General features: G+C 38.6%; 1 protein-coding gene and 1 long non-coding RNA gene across 4 annotated transcripts in view; one reads left to right on the forward strand and one right to left on the reverse strand.

Annotated features, from left to right (window-relative positions):
* The window catches only part of Cyt-b5-r (Cytochrome b5-related), a 59,389-nt gene that overhangs the window by 16,448 nt on the left and 23,082 nt on the right, over positions 1-19,859 (forward strand). For both annotated transcript variants that reach the window (XM_076815736.1, XM_076815735.1), the window contains exons 2-3: positions 9,695-9,947; positions 17,852-18,119. In XM_076815736.1, the coding sequence (XP_076671851.1) occupies positions 9,717-9,947; positions 17,852-18,119 (499 nt within the window). In that variant the 5' untranslated portion in view covers positions 9,695-9,716. The remainder of the gene's footprint in view (positions 1-9,694; positions 9,948-17,851; positions 18,120-19,859) is intronic.
* Positions 3,574-19,859, reverse strand: part of LOC143370506 (uncharacterized) — a 54,999-nt gene continuing 38,713 nt past the window's right edge. Inside the window, exons 2-4 of one of the 2 annotated variants that reach the window (XR_013085641.1) lie at positions 4,051-4,208; positions 3,870-3,965; positions 3,574-3,780 (exon numbers count right to left, since the gene is read on the reverse strand). This is a non-coding gene — a long non-coding RNA (uncharacterized LOC143370506). Of the gene's footprint in view, positions 3,781-3,869; positions 4,209-19,859 lie in introns of both variants that reach the window. The other variant, XR_013085642.1, reaches the window with a different exon arrangement.

Consider the following 19,859-nt stretch of genomic DNA (forward strand, 5'->3'; position numbering starts at 1 on the left):
TCTAATCCGCGAATCACCTGGTCTACAAAACGTTGGCATGTCTGTGCAGCGTTTCGCAGCCCAAACGGCATAAAGACTGATTCAAATAATCCGAACGGAGTTGTAATAGCCGTTTTCTCACAATCTTACGGCGCAACCGGAAGTTGATTATATGCGCGGACTAAATCTATCTTTGAAAAAATGTTCTTTCCATGCAAACCTTGCGCGCAATCTTCTATGTGTGGGGGCGAATACCTATCAGGAACGGTGCGAGCATTGACTCCACGAAAATCACCGCATGGTCGTATGGCTCCTTCTTCCTTCTTCTTCCCCTTTGTCGACTTCTTCTTCACCACCAGGTGTAACGGTGAAGACCAGGAACTCTTCGATGGTCGCCTGATCCCTTGTCGCAGCGTCAGGTCGATTTCAGCCTTTGCTGCTTGCAGTCGATCCGGAACAAGACGTCGTGGCTTATTAAAAACAGGTGGTCCAGGTGTCGTCACAATGTTGTGCTCAATGTTGTGCTTCACTGTCTCTCTGCTAAAAACTGCTGGTCTTGTAAGATCAGGATACTCGGCGAGAAGACTGTGATACACTGAATCATCCACAACTGTTTTTATACATGCGGGGGAGGTATTGGTTAAAGAAGGAGGACAACATGTGCAGGGCGTGCGGAGGGGAAATGGAGGGCTGGGAGTATGCACTGATGAGGTGCGAGGGGGAGGAAGATGGAGGGGAGCGGATAACAGACAAAGTGAGGGGGGCCTGGATGGAAGCGGGAAAGGGAAGGTATGAATGAAGAGGCGGATGGAAAGAATAAGGATGGGGGAAGAAGGACGGGGACAGTGAGAGAGGAGCTGGACGACTGAGGAGTACGGCGGAAGTGGAGGTCCCAAGCAATGAGAGGGAGAGAGTGGAGGGATATGTGAGGCAGCACGGAATGTGAAGAGAGAGGGAAGACACGGGGCAGAGGTTACGTACGAGAACAGAACGAAACGACAGAGAGGACACGAAATAAAGGGCAGGAGATACAGAGAGGAAGTGAGAGAAGGAGGATTGTAAGGCGGAGCGGGGTCTGCCGATGTACCCCGTTAGGGAGTCATTAAACTTATACTACTACTACGTAATAAAGTAGTATTGCATAAAAATCGTTATTACTATACGGCGGTCTCTTTCATACCATTTAACTTTGATTAGACATTTTTTCTTTTACTTCCATGATTACACAGACATTCAAGGTGGTAATCTTATTGATCCACTCTTATATACCAAATAAAAACAGTATATAAAAAAAAGTTTATGGGTGATATGTCACTTTAAATAAAATTGTGGAACAGGATATCTCACAACAAATTCATTTCGACGCTTGATAATGTATTAAATTGATTCATATCCTGCTGTGAAATATCCTGCCCCACGATTTTACTTACAGTGACATATCACCATCGAAATTGTAGTACAAGAAAATAATTATTTTTTAGTGCATTTTTAAAATAAAATCATTTAACATACATTTTTTATATATTTTTTTTATTATTTACTTTTTAGTTTTTAAGTTTTATGGTTGATTCAAGTCGTTTGAAGTTGTGGTTATGGGTTATATTTATTGATGATCGGGTGATTTTTTAAACCCTTTGAGGTTTTTTTTTCATAATTTTGTATTGTCATCCAAACTACGTATGCCTGCAAAGTTTCAAGTCTAGTGGCTAGTTGGAAGTGGGTTAAAGTTGAGTTTCTAGATTTGAACCAAATATAAGTAGGGTAGATCGGGGGGGTGGGGGGTAGCAACACTACAGCTTTGGAATATGATTACGCAAAAAATATTACAGTTACAACAGAAGTTTTTACACGAAAATGTTACTTACTTATCTAACCTTATTAAGCCACAACAGTTCCGCTGTATGTCAAGTAATATCCAGGTCATTAATAAAAAATGAGGAGCGGACAAAGTGTTATAACCTTCCCTGACTCTGGGTCGGTTGTAACACTCCATGGGGTCGATAGTAACACAAGTTTAACTTTACAAAATTAATATATTTAGTAATTTTAAATTATAATAATTACAGTAGTTTACGAAATAAAAAAAAATGTGCAGCAGATGCCACTATTTTTTTCTTATTAACTTTTTATCACTACTCAATGTATGCACTCACTGATTTGATTGACTAAAGTGTTCACGAGGAATGAAATGTATACTTTTACTAGTGGGTGTATACATTTTCTCCCGAAATGTACACTTTTACTAGTGGATTTATATTTTTTCACTCTGACTTAATGAAAGTATGCACAATAAAAAATGCTTAAATTTGAATGGATATTTTTTTTTATATCTAATACCACACAGAAGGAGCGTGGCCTGACCGCGTTGGTGGCTATAATCACACATCCTCAATGCTAAAAATTATTTTAGGTTATGGGATCGGTTTCGGTTCTCGAAACAGTTATAACAACCGAAAGAATCTTGAAACAGTTACGAGTGAAAAAGGTTCTGGCCTATATCGGTTTCGGTTCCGGTTCTACAACGGTTATTTGACGGAGATGCCGCGCGTCGCGAAATTTACCGCGCGTGATAGCAGAGGCACGCATTACCGTCCGAGCCCGCAGTGGTCACGGAGGTCGCGGCGGTAGTCGTGGTGGTCGCGGCTCTAGAGTCTAGACCAACAATAACGAAGAAAATATTAACAACGCCGGTAGGGATCACCGCGTCGGTGATAACGCCCCGTACAACAATCCTGTTCGAAGGCCGAGGGCCCAAGGAGGACGTCTGTTCCTAGTGACCATGGGCCTGAAACATTTCCACCGGCAGATAAGGCAGTCGGTCACTTCCGCCGCGAGCTTCGAGGTTTCTGTTGGAATGTCTCATTAAAAGATTTTATTCAGCTACGATCCTCTATTTGTTTGTATGTTTGATTCAAATCTGGAAACTCAATTTTAATCCACTTCCAACCATCTGTCTTGAAACTTTGCAGGGGTGCGGAGTTTGGATGACAATACAAAATTATGAAAAAAATCTTCGTGTGGATCAAAAAATTACCCAGTCACCAATAAATAATAACACATAACCACAAATCCAATCAACAAAATCAACCACTCGCGTTCTTTACGAACTTTTAGCACTGTAGGATTCAAGCAAACTTTTAAAATGCATACAGCAATAAAAGGTATTTGTAAAGAAGTTTGAGCCGTGAAATGTAAATCCACAAACACTAAAAACTAGAAAATAAAAAAAATATATAAAAAAATTTATAATAAACGATTTTATTAAAAATGCATTAAAAACTGAAACATTTTCTTATACTACAATTTCGATGGTGTATTTTCACCTTAAATAAAATCGTGGAGCAGGATATTTCGCAACAAATTCATTTCGGCAGCTTGATGATGTACTAAATTCATGCATATTCTGTTATGAAATATCCTACTCCACGTTTTTATTCAAAGTTAAAAAACACCATTGAAATTGTAGTACAAGAATAGAATTATTTTTTAGTTGTTAGTGCCTTTTTGATAAAATCCTTTAACATAACACTTTTTTATATATATATTTTGTTTGTCTCTAATCAAGTTACAGTCATCACAATAAATCAATCCAACTTCATTGGAGAAGTGAAATAAGACATTCAAACATTCACCCCCTTGATATGGATGATTACAAATAAAAAAAAGTGCCATATATTTTTCGAAGTATTATATTCTCTTATTATCTTCTCTCATTCTGGGTAATTCCTCTACTCCATTGGTGGTCTTCCTACAATTTTGCCAGATCGCTCATAATGAAATCTGACGTATGGCAGTGCGTATCTGTAACACATTATGTAATAGAAATTCTTAATTGTTGTTTTATAAGCGTACAATATTTGACCGTAGATTTATAAAGTGTCAAACATTACCAGAAATATGGTACTTATTATTTCATGTAGCACTCCATTTGCCCTGGCATTACTGTCCCATACACCATGTGCACAGTAATTTTATAAAAAGTCCATCTGTAAGAAATGATCGCAGACATTTCGGTAAGTTGGGTATAAAAGTAAAAGTTTGTTTCAATATTTCGTCGAACATCATGGATACCTGCGACGCCCGTATATACCAGCATGGCGTCCTTTGACCAAATTGAATCGGCACCCTTACGTATGCAAATAATTTGCAACGTAGATCCGCATCAGCATCTTTTCTTCTACCTTGCGTCTGTCTACTATCTATCTGCTCCCGTGAACTTAGAAATGTGTCTGAAAAAATTAAGGGTGAATTAAATTTATTATTTCCTACGTAACTTTCTTGGGAAAGTTACGGCGGCGTCGATCTTCTTGCGTTATCGTACAATCCACGAGGAAAAGTCTCATTGCTAATATTTGTGACGCAGTCAGTGGTCCTGTACTTTACACTGCTGTCGACACTGGTTCGATAAGATCGGAGTTTCACTATTTTCGGAGGGAGACCTTTTTCGCTTTTTCAAGCTTTTCGCTTTTTCTTTCACTTTTTCTGCTAGTATAAATTGAGGCTCCCGAATAGGCATGCACCTATTGTGCCGACTATCTATTAATTCGGGTAGCATGCATTCTAAATAAAATTGAACCAGTTTTGGCTCCATTTCTCTTTTCCAAAACGCATCATCTCTCTCGACTTTTATAGATTTCAGCCTCTTCGGGGTCCAAACGCAAAAGGTACAGTACTATTTGTCAGTAATACGTAACTGGCCTTGTACTTGATGAAAATAGTGATGCGTTTTGTTCATTGAAATACCTGTTTTACGTGTGAACATGCGCCGGACAGCGGGTACTTTTTCAATAAGGTGAACGTCCCAATTTCTGCTCATTTAAGAGACAACTCGTCATAAAGAAGGTGTAAAAAATTTGTTTGTGATCAAAATTTGCAGAGTAATTGATTAATTCTTTAATAATAAATCAACCAATTCAAAAACTATTTAAAAAAAATATTTCAACATTGTTAACTATTCGTACTTTGTAATTAAATATATAATGCTCTAAATGTCCGTATTTCTGCTTATGAAAAATAGCGATGTATGTATTGCCCCAAGCTCGTGCAACATTCGCGTAAATGTTTAAATAGTTTAGAATTATTTTGTTGCAACTATAGTACAAACGTAACGCATATAATAAGAAGAAAAATACGAAATGATTAGAAATGGGGACATGAGCAGAAATTGGGACATTCACCTTAGCTTCTTCCGGCGAAAAGTTCTCCGCTGATTTGGGGTATTTGATTTCCACAATACCCTCTTGACCAATGATTCCATCCGGTGAAGCTCCTAAGAAGAAGATGCAGCTGTCGATGAAAATTCCACATTCTGCAATATCTGTATATTGCTTCTTCAATTTTTCGCCAGCAATTTTGTCGCATTTTTTCCATATTCCACCGCGGGTGCACTTGGTTACTGTGTACTCCACGACAGCAGCATCACATCTTCCTGTATATGATCCTCTTTCGGCGAAATTTAATCTTTTTCAGCCAATGTACTTGGCAATTATCGCGTTCAAACTTTCCACAGCGTTATTAATAGTGTTATAGAATAAGCTCTCCGCATGAGCTAACAGTGGACGAAGTATTTCTTTTACGTCCTGGTACACCCCAATTTTTAACAATTCTGGAACGATGTTTCTTTCATTCTCTTTATTCTTTCCATCGCAGAAATATTCTAGTCATGCACATTCTTTGTGTTCACCAAAGACGTGGCTCGAAACATTCTGTATGTCGCCATACAAATTCTTTGTTTTCTCGTCGATTGATACATTCTGATTGTATTTAATCTTTGCGGCTTTTACGATGTCCGTGCGTATCCGGCGAATGCTACGTTCCACAACTTGCCTCAATGGTCCAGGTGTAGTCTTGTTCACAATCGCTTTCATTTTTGTGCAGAAGTTTCGCAACAAATGATTTGTGCATTCAATTCTTTTTTACGCGAATGTACGCTCTTATATGGGTCAGCATCAATAATCTTCTTATACACGCTGCTGTCCTCATCAGCAATCAGAGTAGAATAAACGAGCCCACGTTTTTCTACGCTAGTATTGAATCCTTCTATCAATCAGCAATCCACTTCTTCGGCTTCGTCCGATTAATTGCTGATATCAGCTTTGTAATGGCACACAGTGCACATTACGCTGAAGATGCTCTTGAAGCAACGCCGTTTCACACCAGTTATTCATAGGTGTTCAATGTCATAGGCTTCCCTATGTTTTGCATGCTTGCCTATTTTCTGCAATTGAGCAAGCACATTTTAGATATCCATTATATCGTTGCTATTAAGAAGACGCGATTGTTCTTGCAGCTCGTTCTTCGCAATTTTTTCTATAATGAAGTTGTCTTCTTTGTTACCTTCTGGTATTTCAGTTCTCAATTCTTCCAGCGCCTCTTCAGTCTCTCCCGAACTGCCCGTATTAGTATCTTCATCGGATGGCGAGTAAATCATCTCTTGTTGCGTATGATTTCGTCCATCGGATGTTGATGGTTCGTCTTCTATACGTTCCTCGGCCACTTCTTCTGGATGTTGTCCTACGGCAGTGTCGTCTGCCATTTTTGCGCTTTCTTGTTTCTCCTTCCGAAGGGCTAAAGACACTCTCTTTCCGTGATATATTTTCCGTTTCGATAATGTCTTTGCGTACGGACGTAATTTGCGCGGACGAAGCGGAGAATTATTGTCCATATGTTCTTGCACGTCCTGCATGTTCACATTTCCAGTGACACTCATTTTACACTATCTCAACAAACACAGCACAACACAAACACAAGGACAAACTACTTCTGTCCGTTCATACAAAGTGTTCCGTCCCGATTATCCCGGCGGTTATGAGGTGTTGTCGTTGTGGTGGTTCTTGGTTGTATAACTGCCTGCCAAGTCCATTCACAAAAAGCCTTTAGGTTGCAAGGAAGGGATGAACTTGTGGGAAGGAACGAGGATGTACGTTGGTGACCTCCTGAGTGAGGGCGTAAAGCCCGAGTCAAGGATAGCTACGGTAATAGTCGGTACTCGAAAACGCAGAAACCGAATGACCGGCAACCGGCCAGATGACAGCAATAAAACACTAAAACAGCGCAACGCAGTTACGTGACTACAAATGTTTCCCCCTAATTAGCGGAACGCCTCGGTAGGTGGTAAAACTCTTCGAAAGAGGTCGGTTTGACGTACACGGCGAAGCTCGGCTAAAACGAAACGACACCGCGTGGTCGAACGTAAAATGTAGTCCTACAGCATAATTAAACAATTTTCAATTCTTCATCGAATCGATATGGCAGTCACACCAATGAATTGTAGCTCTCACTGCCTCATAATATTACACTAAAAAATGACGAATCTCAAGTTCTCCATAATACCTAAATACCTTCAAATCTTTGCGAAATTTAGCATGATTGTCATAAAAAAAAACATTAGAAATCCATTGATCGCACTGCCATATCGATTCAATGAAGAATTAAAAATTGCTTAATTATGCTGTAGTGAATTTCGTCTCGAGCGTCGAAGTGCACGAAATTTAGTGAGGCGCGGCTTATTGGCGGCACACAGTGGACCGGATTTAATATTTGCCGCCTTTTGGCTATTTTTCTTAAGATATCGGAATGAAGTTTACGCCAAAAAATAGGAAAAAATTATTCATTTCTAATGATGAATAATTTAATATTTTTTACATTTGTTTATATATTTATTTATTAATTTTTGTTAACTTATTTGTGATAAAAAAATTTAATTCTGTTTGTTTGGTACCTTATTTAATGCCCTTTACAGTGGTTTAAGCAAAATGTTTGGGAAGCTTTTCGTTTCCAAGTTATAAGGAAAATTCGAATAATAAAGGAAAGTAGCAACAAATCGGTTTGTTTAAATCAAAGACCTGGCTTTTGCGATAAATATCTTCTTTTATTAGTAACTAATATAAACAATCCATTGAAAAATATTTTCATATGCAGTAACGAAAATAGCGACATTTTCAAATTTGATTAGGAATATCTTCTAAACGCCAAAAAGTTCCACTTTCGGACCAATTGCAATATTTTCAGCATAGTCTCCTCTAAATAATCACGCAACGATCATTTCCCCCCTCGTCTCATTGTTCAAATTATTAGTTTTTAAATTTATCAATTTTCAACATCTATTTGTTGAGAAGAAAATTACCTGAAGTATAATATGAAATTTTTTTAATTAATGTTGCATCAATTCCAGTGATATCAGCAGAAACTTGTGCACTGGGAAAAAATTAACGGGTTGTATTTCCATCGTTCGATGAACCCCACCCCTGTTTGACGTAATCTATGTATAAACCCATTCTTTTTTTAAATTGACTCTGTACATATTCTTTTTTTCATTTCTTTTTTTCTTCATATCTGCAGTTCATGCACTTCTCTGTTTAAAAGACACAGGATTATGGATGCGAATCGTAGGTGTACGTAAAGCTATACGGACCGACCAAACGATGATAACTTTAAACACTAATAATTTGAACAGTGGGACGAGGGGGGAAATGATCGTTGCGTGATTATTTAGAGGAGTGTGTGCTCAAAATATTGCAATTGATTCGAAAGTAGAACTTTTTGGCGTTTGGAAGATATCCCTTGTCAAATTTGAAAAATGTCGCTGTTTTCGTTACTGCGTATAAAATTATTTTTTACTGGATTTTTTATATTAGTTACTAATAAAAGAAGATATTTATCGCAAAAGCCTGGTCTTTAATTTAAACAAACCGATTTGTTGCTACTTTCCTTTATTATTCGATTTTTCCTTATAGCATGGAAACGAAAAATTTGCCAAACATTTTACTTAAACCACTGTAAAGGGCATTAAATAAGGTAGCGAATAAACAGAATTAATTTTTTTTATCACAAATAAGTTAAAAGAAATGAAAAATAAATAATTAAATAAATGTAAAAAATATTACTTAATACATCATTGGAAAGGAATAATTTTTTCCTATTTTTGGCGCAAATTTCATTCCGATATCTTAAAAAAAGACCTAAAAGGCGGCAAATTATAAATCCGGCCTACTGGGAGCCGCTTCGCCGTTATTCATTCAAGCCTCCCTGACGACAATATAGTAATAGGGGAAATGCGGCAACAGCGCTATGCGACTCTCCATACGTATCGGCAACTATGTATTTCCTACATTTATCGGCTAGCTTGGACTTCCACCGGTTCTGATGGTACATGGCGCGAATATACCATCAACGCCGGTGACGGAGAATACTCGAAGCCTCATTCTGTCATTTCTCGAGTCTGTCTCAGTACACGATTCATAAATTCATTATTAGTTCAACGTACGGTGCTTATTAGCATTTAAACGCATCAGACAACCCTGCACTGATGTCTACTGGAGGCAACTATACCCTCAGAAACTTCCTTCTTGCCGATTCCACGACGAAAGTTGGTTGAAACGGTTTCGCGTATACGAACACGTTTTTCCTAGCTTGTGTGAACGTACGCACACATTCAAGGCCCGGTGAGACGGCAGCCTTAAGATCAACTTGAACAACAACTATGAATACCTGATGCCTTCAGGCAAACAAGATCATCTTCTAGAAGATGATCTTAAGCATTTGCTCAGTACACGACTGTGAATACCGCCCATAGAAAATGTAAATATGTTGAATGTGGTTATACATGGAATGTGAGCGATTAAAATAATCGATTAAATTATAAGTAAAATTATCTTGTTCTTAACCGTATCATAAACTTTGTGATGCTGATTAAAATATGTATTACGATGTTTAGCGGAAGCATTGAGGGAAGTGCAATGCAGAAACAGGAGAGCTCAATACCAGGTCTCGAACCTTTTTCTGAAAGAAATGATGCGTTCAAGACGCCTTACGCTTTCCTTGAGGGAAGGAAGAAGGTAGATGGCGCGGAAGGTCTATGGAGAATTAGAAACAGCTTATACGATCTTGAAAAGTTCGCCAAGTTTCATCCAGGAGGAGAGGAATGGATTCGTCTCACCAAGGGTACCGATATTACAGAACTTTTTGAGGTAGCTATTTTATTATACTCGCTTGTCCTATACATTCTTAGTATTCTTCTTTTAGTGAAATCGGAAATGAAATACTAATATAAAATGTTTTATTTTAATTAATGATATCATTTGTATTGCCTTCTTTCAATGGGCCAACTATAATAATTTGTCATTGTCTGACTTGAACAATTCCGATGTTTTAGAATTAAAAAACTGTTGAATGTGCAATTCAACATCTTGTATGTCCTTCAAGGTTTTTCAATTGAGAACATTTTTTATTGCACGGAATAAATGATTATCCGAAGACGCAGTTAGATTAGATCTAGTAAATACAGAGAGTGTCTAATTACAACGCACACAAATTCTTTTAATTATTATCTTCGAAGGTTCTTCTCGATGAAACACAATCCTGCCTTTATTCGTTAGTGCAAGTATTTTTTTAAACAACTGCTACCTTCAAATTATCAATTTTTTTGTTTCGTATATTACATACGGGCCAGTACACATCAAATCAATCACTTTTGTGCATTCGAGGCCGGAGTTTTGGTGAAATTAAAACATTGTTACTAGTCTACTCGCGTCATCATACTATCATCATACTATTATAATAAAGCTACAGTGTTTGTATGGACACAAAAATCTCAAAAAGTACTGAATCAATCATTACGAAATTTTAACTACAGTAGCCTTGAACAACAAGAACGCACATAGGCTATGTTTTATCACGTAAAATATAATTAATCTGTGTAATATGTACATAAAGTAGTCATGACTCGGCTATATTTTGCTAGTAATTGTATATAGAAGAAGAACGTCTCATATCAACTGGGGCCAATAGAACAAGACAGAACAGATCTGAATTAGGTGTTAAACTAACAAGAGGTGTCATCAAATTACTATTATACGCTGGAAAGAAGTCGGTCTACCCTCAAGCTGAAATGTCACAGGGGCAAGGGGAATCGTACGCTAGTTCCACCCAATCCCTTGCAACAAAGTCCGCCGCGTAACGAAGAACGAGAACGAAACAAATCACGGCATCCTGCAGATATGGATTAGACAGCTGCTAAGAACCTAAAAGTAGGATGTCTTAGAGGGGATAGGGTGGAGCGCGCGGATGATTCCCGTTTCCCCTGTGACATTTCAGCTTGTGGGTAGTCCGACTTCTTTTCAGCTCGCAATAGTACTTACCACTAATCTCTAATATTCGTATAATTGTAACTAAAGTGTTATACAGTTATCAAGCCAGGGGAGACCGAGGCACATTTGGACAGATTAAATTTGCCTCCTTAAATATGTTCTATGTGCTTGTGATATCAGCCATAGAGTCCTCGATGCGGTTATAAATGAATGTTGATTGAGTGGTGCGATTAGTTTGTAATTTAAAAAAGAAATCAAGTATTTTTTGTTTTTCCTAAACAAGGTAAGCTTAATTGAAATGATTAAAAGTTGGTTTATGGGCTAAGCAGTTGATGATGCATATTTTCATGAATTATGCTTTAAGAATACAATCATTTTCCAGGCTTTTACCGTTTCTAACTTCACAATATCTGCATTATGTACGTCATGGTAGCCATAAGTAAATAATCAAACTCAACACCAGGGGCACATTTAAAAATTTGGTTTGGGGCAGATTTGAACTGTCTAATCGTGCCCCGTGGTATCCACTTTTATGTTTATTATATTTCTAGCATTGTTATGTTCGAATGGTTGAAACATCAACACTTAATGCCTGTGTCAAATTTAATTTGTATATTGATGGGTACAAGATTGAATAACTTAAGCGGTCATACCTACCTGTGAGTTCTGAAAACACATGTTATCGGTGTTTTATTTAAATACTTGAGGACTTATTTAAATAAACGGTTGAGTTCCTAGAAAGGGGTCACTCAGGTGGTGATTTGAAACAACTTTTTCCATAACGAAAATATTGTCCGAAGCTTTGTTAACGAGATATTAACAAAAAAACCCGACCAATCAGAGCGCGCGCCTTCCGCTCGTTTGCGCTTGTACTACGAATGTACGAACAAGCAAGTCGGCATGCATCAAAGGAAACCGCGGTACACAGCTTTTTTTTAAGCAGAATCTTAAGTAATAATTGTTTGAAGTGAGAGGACAAGAAATACGTAAATTCTGTTTTCAAATAACGCATAAACGAAAAGGTAATGTAACAGAAAATGTAGGATAAGTGATCGTAATTCGTTATTCAGGTAAAAATCTGTAGTTTAATAATGGCCAACACAACTAAATTTAAAAAATAATATTAGGTGTATCAATAAATTCTTTCCGACTGGATTTACATAATCAGTACAAAGCTACCGAATTTCTATCGCGGTGTTATTCGTAAGCTGCCAGAAAAATGGCAAAGGGTAATTAACTGATAATGGAAATTATTTCGATGATTGAATCGTTTTCATATTTTCTAAATCAACCTGTTATTGTACCCTAAAATAAGAAAGAAGTTATTTCTACACCTAATAATCTCCAATAAATTAAATAAAACTCACCCTTTCCTTCTTCCTTTTCGGAAATCTATGTCACTAGGTCACTGTACCGATCCTGGTCATCGGTAGACGAAAAGATTTGTTGCAATGTAGCGCCTAGTCAGCTGACCGCAGGTACATACCACACCATCCAAAGTAAAGGGTCGCAACGTCAAGTGCGTTCGGGTTATGGTGCCGAATGTCTACCTCACTGCACGACTCCTAACACTGATCACTTCATTTATTTTTCATGGAACGTGTTGTTAATATGTTATAAAAATTTGTCGAAATGAATTTGGACTTGGCGTTTGGAGCCGTGGGTACAGCCGCGCAAATGCCCGTACAACAGTAGTTGCGGCTCCGTTGTTCTGGGCATAAACCCAAAACCCTCTTGTGTAGAAAACATTTCTCTGACGCGGTTGCTAACTGACTGACAGGATTTTTTTTCAAGGAGCTCCTTCTATCCCCAAGTAGTTTCTCTCGTTCCATTATGAGTTAATTTCCACCAGGATAACAGGCATTAAGTAAAAAGAAACAGGACATTTTTGAATCACACATGCTTTGCAGAAGTGTAACGAACGAACCATCGTGCCCTTTTACTAGACCCCCGCGCTTCGTCCTTTTACTGCCAATATACCCATTGCTTCGAGATAGACAGCAGACCCCTAAAAACTCATCAGGCTGTTCGGCCTGAGCATTTCGCCAGGGTCGCGATTTATAACCGCATTGTCACGCGAGTTGGCGGTAGAGATCGGTTTTTTACACTTTTGGGTAATTTAGGGTAATTCCGGGGGAGATGGCCATATGGATGAGATGGCTGACGAAAATATTTCGGGAAAGAATGTACAGATTGCAAAAATTTCCTATCAGTGGTTATGATTTAGATTATGTTATGTGGATATATGCGTGATTTCGTAAGAAAAAGAAAACAAAAAGTAAGTAATGTCTGTGTAATGTTTCTGACTTGGTGTTAAATTATTTAGTCCGGTTAAAGATCCATTTCTTTGTAATACTTTCCTGGTATATTTCTGAATTTTTAACTGTGTAGGACGATTAATATGTTTGTAAGATCTTGTTGGAATTATGTTTTGTAACGAGTTGGATCGGTAGGACGCCGATCCCCCCACTACCGACACTCGACGCGGGCTGCCGCTACCGAGCGCGACCGCGAGATGGCCACGCGCCGAGCGCTGCTGTAGGCACTTTGAGGCACGCACATCAGCGCGTACGGTTCGCCTGTTAGGTTCCCGTCACAGCGACGAGAGTTTTCGTCATTCCGCCATTACAGTATTACAGTACAAAGGCGCTTCAACGAGTATTAACGCGGTTTAGATTATAATACAGATTACGGCACTGTGGCCGATTGTGAAGAATAAGAGGAGTGTGTTAAGTTTTTGTTATCAAAATATATATTGTTCTAAAAACGCAAAACGAAGTTCGTTATTGTTCCCGTGCCACCAAGATCACGGAATATAAACATGTAGGATACGCGTGTACTACACGTGGCCGCGTACGATCCCCACAACTGGTGACCCCAACGAGCGGTGGCACACGCACCTTTCTACAGAATTTTAAAAGGGAAAACTTATGTCAGAAAATTCGCCAACCGAACCGAGCTCTACTGATGTCGGTTCCACGGGTTAGGCGAAGGTGTACGAGGATGCACCCCCGGGAGTATTCAAAATGGCATCAGTCAAAAAGTATGTCGAGGGTAATGAATTCCGCAACGTACGACTCTCCAGTTTCTGGTCGGAAACTTACAAGCTATGGTTTGCGCAGCTAGAAAGTGAGTTCCATCTGTATCATATTCGTTGCGGACGAAACAAAATATAGCGACGTCCTGAGACATTTGGATCAGAAGGTCATGAAAATGGTTGCTGATGTTCTTGATGGCACGGGAACAATGACGATCTTCGTTTTGCGTTTTTAGAACAATATACAGGGTGTCCCACTAAGGAATGGACAGCGCGATATCTCTTAAAGTATTGTCGATAAAAATATAAAAAAATAGAGAATTGCATGGTTCGAGGGGGCCCATTTATTAGCGCGAACGAATTTTGTTTTCGATTATTATTTTAAAAGATACGATGGTCAAGTTCGGTTTTTCAAATGGGACTATTTTTTTTGAAGACCTGAGTTGATAGTGCGTTCCAAGACAAATTCAATAAGCTTTAATGTATACACTTTATTTCCACTGGTTTTTAAGATATTGCGCTTGCAAATTTACTGATTTTCACTGCAAGAAACCCCTCTGGAATGACAAAAACCGGGGGTGGTCTTACTGGCGCCACGGGTGGCACTGCCTGTTGAAATGGATACTTACCTGCCAAAGGTCTACGCCAGAAATGGCAGGCCCAAAGGCTGGACAATTCTTTTCCGTCAGAAATGCTACTTAGGTAGGTACATCTGCGGTATCGAGAAGCGCATCGTTACTTTTATTTCGCACTTGCTTCTACGCTCGGATGGCCGGTTCTTTTGGGAGGGATGCAAATCCGATTGGTTCTAATACAATCTGCTCCCTATGGTTGAAATTTAGTCTAGCAACTTTCACTCCTCCTAACCTAACCAATCCAACTTGCATCCCTTCAGTTTTATCTATACCGTCACAAGAAGTACGAAATGCCGTAAAAATGAAGGCAAATTTGTTTAGAGAAAAACTGAACAAACAGTTAAACGGAAAATTACTATCATTAAAAATCGATGCTGCGATCTGCATGGATCGCTCATTTCTTAGGATCAATGCACAATATGTACAGTATTTCCTCGTTACGGGCTCGGTTTGGTGTACACGATACGGACTTTTCGCTATCCCCACCATTTCTGTCTCACTCTTGTCCGGCGAAGGCGAGAGCGAGCGGGAAGCACTGAAAGCGATCGAGGACGGTACGAGACAGACGACGCGTTGATGTTTTGTCTCGCTCCGTCTTTCGTACGCCTGACACTCTGTCCTTTGCGTGCGCGACGGGCGTGCGCGTTGGTCGCAAGCGCTTACCGTGAGCCGGGCCTGCGTCAAGATTTTGCGAAGCGGTTTTCGTGCTTACGGTAAGCGCTTGCGACCACCGCGCACGCTCACCGCGCACGCAGTGTTCCATCTCGTTCCCCCCTTCGGCTAGAAAGAATTAGGGCTCTGTTCACGATACGGGTTCAACGCCGGTCCCGACCACCGAGCCGCTAACGAGGAAATACTGTAAATGGTACAGAAGTTTTTTTAAATACATTATCAGTAAAAGACGTACACAACGGACATACTGCTGTAAATATGAAATAAATATTAAAAAAACGTACTCCTCATTTACGGAATATCTGTAAACCAAATTTATTCGATCACGACTGATAATGGTTCCAATATGATTAAACTTGTGAAACTAGTAGGAAATGATCAGACGGATTTCAAATGTGATAATGGCGAAGATGACAGCGGTAGCGAATGTTTAAATTCATTATCGACAGATGAAGTATATAGGAATGAAAATGGCGAAGAATTTGAATTTTCATTATCAGATAACGAAGAATTTATTTCAACTGTTAACGAAAAGGATGACAGTACTGAAAAGTATCAAATTCGGCCAGTATGCTGTGCTGCTCACACATTGCAGCTAGCCGTGACAGATGTATTGAAAGATACAAAAATTGGCCCAACAATAAGTGAAGCTAGAGAAGTGTGCAAAAGTTACTGTCGCCAGTTGTTAAAAGGTTTTTAAAAGCAATGCACACAAAAAAACAATTATAGATTGCCCTACGCTTGGGCATTCAACGTTGGATATGCTGGATCGCCTCGTCGAATTAAGAGAATGATGTGACGCGAAAAACAAATGTCAATATTTAAGTCCACAAACGTGGATAGAAATATGTAGGTGACATAGTGCGTTGCTTACAATTAGTTCCAGCCTGCATTGCGACCAAAAAATTACAACAAGAGTAACTACTTATTGGAAATTTTTATAGGACATGGTTAGAATGTATACTGGCAACAAAAAGAATAAAGATAATATTATCGGAGAAGCTTGTCGAAGCCATGAAACTTCGAGAAAAAAAGTTATTCGATAATGCTGTTTTGTTGTCAGTTTTGTATGTTCCTTGGTTTGCAATGTAACATAGTTTTAAATCAACAGCAAATTGTTCAAGTTAATAGTCACCATGATGTTTTCTTGATAGGCATCTTTCTCGATGTGCGGTTCAACATTATGTTAAACGAACAACAAATGGTACGAGCGAAAATTCATCTTGTACGTAACAAGAAAAAATACTACAACAAAGTAAGAACTAAAATAGTACTTGGGCGTACCAAGAAAAAATACTGCAACAACATAGGGGGTCAATTAATACTAACTGCACACCAAGTACCTCAATTGCAGTTGAAGGTGAAGTTGAAGTGAATGATGTGGAAAATATGTTAAGAGATTTAGATCGTACAAGACGTAGTCACGATAATACGACATGTTCCTTAGATGTTATGAATATGTTGCGGAAATTTGCAGACCAACCGCGTTTAGATTCAAAGCAGAATATTTTAAAATTCTGGAATAAAGAAAAAAACAATAGTCCGGAATTTATTCGTTAGCACAAGTAACGTTAGCAGTGTCACCAACCCAAGTCAGTGGCGAAAGACTGTTTTCTTCATTAAAATATGTCCTGTCACTGTTACGTTACAATTTGTCTGATGATATTGTGAACGACATTTTAATACTTAAGACTAATAAACATCCAAACTTATAAGTTGGTAGTTCTTAAATATATTTTTATTCTTTTTAATATTTTATTGTATTATTGAAAAAGAAAAACCTGTCTTAATCTTCACCTGCCATTTCTACAAGAGTAAAACCGAAATAATATCGGTATTTATTTCGGTTTTCGCTAATATATCGGTTTCGGTATAGCGTAATACCGGTATTCAAATTATACCGGTATGAAGTCCCTGGCGTAATACCGGTATTCAAATTATACCGGTATGAAGTCCCTGAGCCGTAATACCGGTATCCAAATCATACCGGTGTGAAGTCCCTGGCGTAATACCGGTATCGAAATCATACCGGTATTAAGTCCCTGGCCAATACTATATCACAACATCACTTTAGTATTTGAAAGTCCCGTGTTATCGAGGCTATCTAGTTTGCAAAGCAACAGTCGGTTTCCTAAAATTCTTCTGACCGATTTTTCTGTTGACATTAAACTTATTGTGAAAAATCTTACTTACGTTATCAAATGCTCGTACACACAGAGTTACATTTTATCTCAGTAGTTTTTTACTTCTCTCGGCGAGTACTATAAACACCTGAAAACTTGGATGCGTCTTTTTTAGCACACTGTATACTATTTCTATTGTTTTATGAGAGTGATTGTATTAATGTCGATAACAACTGCAAGCACCTTTTGTAACAGTTTTAATTTCACTCAAATTTTTCATGACGAAAATCGGATTTTTAATACAGAATTTTTTTCTAGTGTCATCACTTGACCGATAAGGCTTTAAACCTTCTGCCCAAGTATTACATAAAAGACGCAGTTACCCCACGATCTGTGCCATTAACATTCGAACCGAATGGATTTTTCTGCACATTCAAGAAACGTGCTTTGGAAGCCCTCAAGGACGTGAATTTTCATGAACCCTCGAAGAAAACGAATCTCATTGCCGATTTCCTCGTCACAACTGCTATTCTTCTTAGTCTCGCAGCAGTCTATATGCAGTCTTACCTAATCATCATTGCAGCAGGTTAGTAAAAAATATTAAGCCGAAATTGTTTAGAAAACTGTAATAATTAGGAATGGGATCAATTATATTGTAAGTATTATGTACCCCTCATTGTTCGCACAGTTTTTCCCACACGGTAACTTCAGAACTTGGTATCCAAATATTTTATGACTTTTTATTGCACCTACAATTCTGCAAAAACTTGGAATGTATCAGGTTATACGAAAAAAGAACAATGTTAAGTCCCAGAAGGAATTACTGACCTATATTGCTGGACACTATTTTTTGACGATCGGTCACGCGAAAAGTTAAACGAAATTCATGTAAAGTAAATAGTGTATAACCTGATACACAGATGGCATTGTTTTAAATCAGCGCTGTCCAAGATCGCTGGGGGTTCTCCCTCTCTCGTCCGCGTTGTCAGGGATACCGCGCGACGCTAAAGAGGCGACCATGACAGACCAGCCGATAGCCTGGCTAGCCCGTCATGTAGTGATGGGATCTGAAGCGCTTCGAAGCGCTTCGAATCTATATATATATATACATATATATGACGAAAACTTCGAAGCGCTTCGAACATGATTCGAAGCTCTTGAAAAGTCTTCGTCGGCTTCGAAGTCTGAACGGATTCGAAGTAATGATCGGCTTCGAAGTAACGTAACTCTTGGTTCGAACCTCGGTAGGTACCCCGTGGCGAGGACAATTTTTATGGCTTTCGACCCTCGAAGATATTTTAGTACAATTAAAAAGTGAGAAATGTCTAGGATTTCCGAATTTCTCATCAGACCTTTGCGAAAACAACGCCAATCGATTCCTTATGTTTCGCCGATGAAACTAACAAGAAGAACGACGTAATTCGGACCAAAATGAAGGAAATTCCATGAAAAATCGAATTATATCATTTGAAGCTGCCTTCGTTAAAAATAGTCCGATTTACATGAAATTTGATATGATTTTCATTGGAAAAACATAAAGAATCCATCGGTGTCACTTCCATGTCCATACGATAAAGAATAAAGAATTATTTTATTTCGGAAACAGGTATGAATCTTCGGCTGACCGCAGACTGTGGTCCGCAGCGATTCCAGGTCGGCGCCCCGCTGTCGAGGGTGAAATATTCATTTCAGCATATTAAGAAATTCTTTATTCTTTAGCGCATCGATATGGAAGTGATACCAATGAATTCCTTATGTTTTTCTAATGAACATCATACCAAATTTCACGCAAATCGGATTACTTTTGCACAAGCAATTTGTATTGCTTATGCTGTCCAGACCACCACCGCTGACTGACTCGCGCTAGTTTGTGGCTAATGCACTTTGAAACAGTTTTTACTTCTTCATCATATCTCATATCGAGAATCTTCTGACATGTGATTCTTACCATCCTGCGCTGTGCATCTGCATTTCTGCTCGAATTGAGAGACCTTCCCAATCACCTTTTCCGATTAAGGCCAATTTTAATCTTGCTGACTTCAGCTCCATCATAAATTATTTGGGTAGTGTAGACTGGGATAATAGTTTAATGGATTATCTACGGATGCAGCCGTGGATTTTCTTTATTCACATCTTAATTATGCAATAAATACACATGTTCCGAAATTCTATGTTCGGCCCTCGCCTTACCCTGAATGGTTTTCAGCCCATGTTAGAAACTTAATTCACCTGAAGAAAAGAGCGCACACTAATTATAAAAATAGTAATTTATTCTCTGATTATTTATGCTTTTCGGCCCTGAGGGCTCAATGCAAAAGTGCCATAA

The sequence above is a fragment of the Andrena cerasifolii genome, chromosome 6, assembly GCF_050908995.1.
Source record: "Andrena cerasifolii isolate SP2316 chromosome 6, iyAndCera1_principal, whole genome shotgun sequence".
Taxonomy (NCBI): domain Eukaryota; kingdom Metazoa; phylum Arthropoda; class Insecta; order Hymenoptera; family Andrenidae; genus Andrena; species Andrena cerasifolii.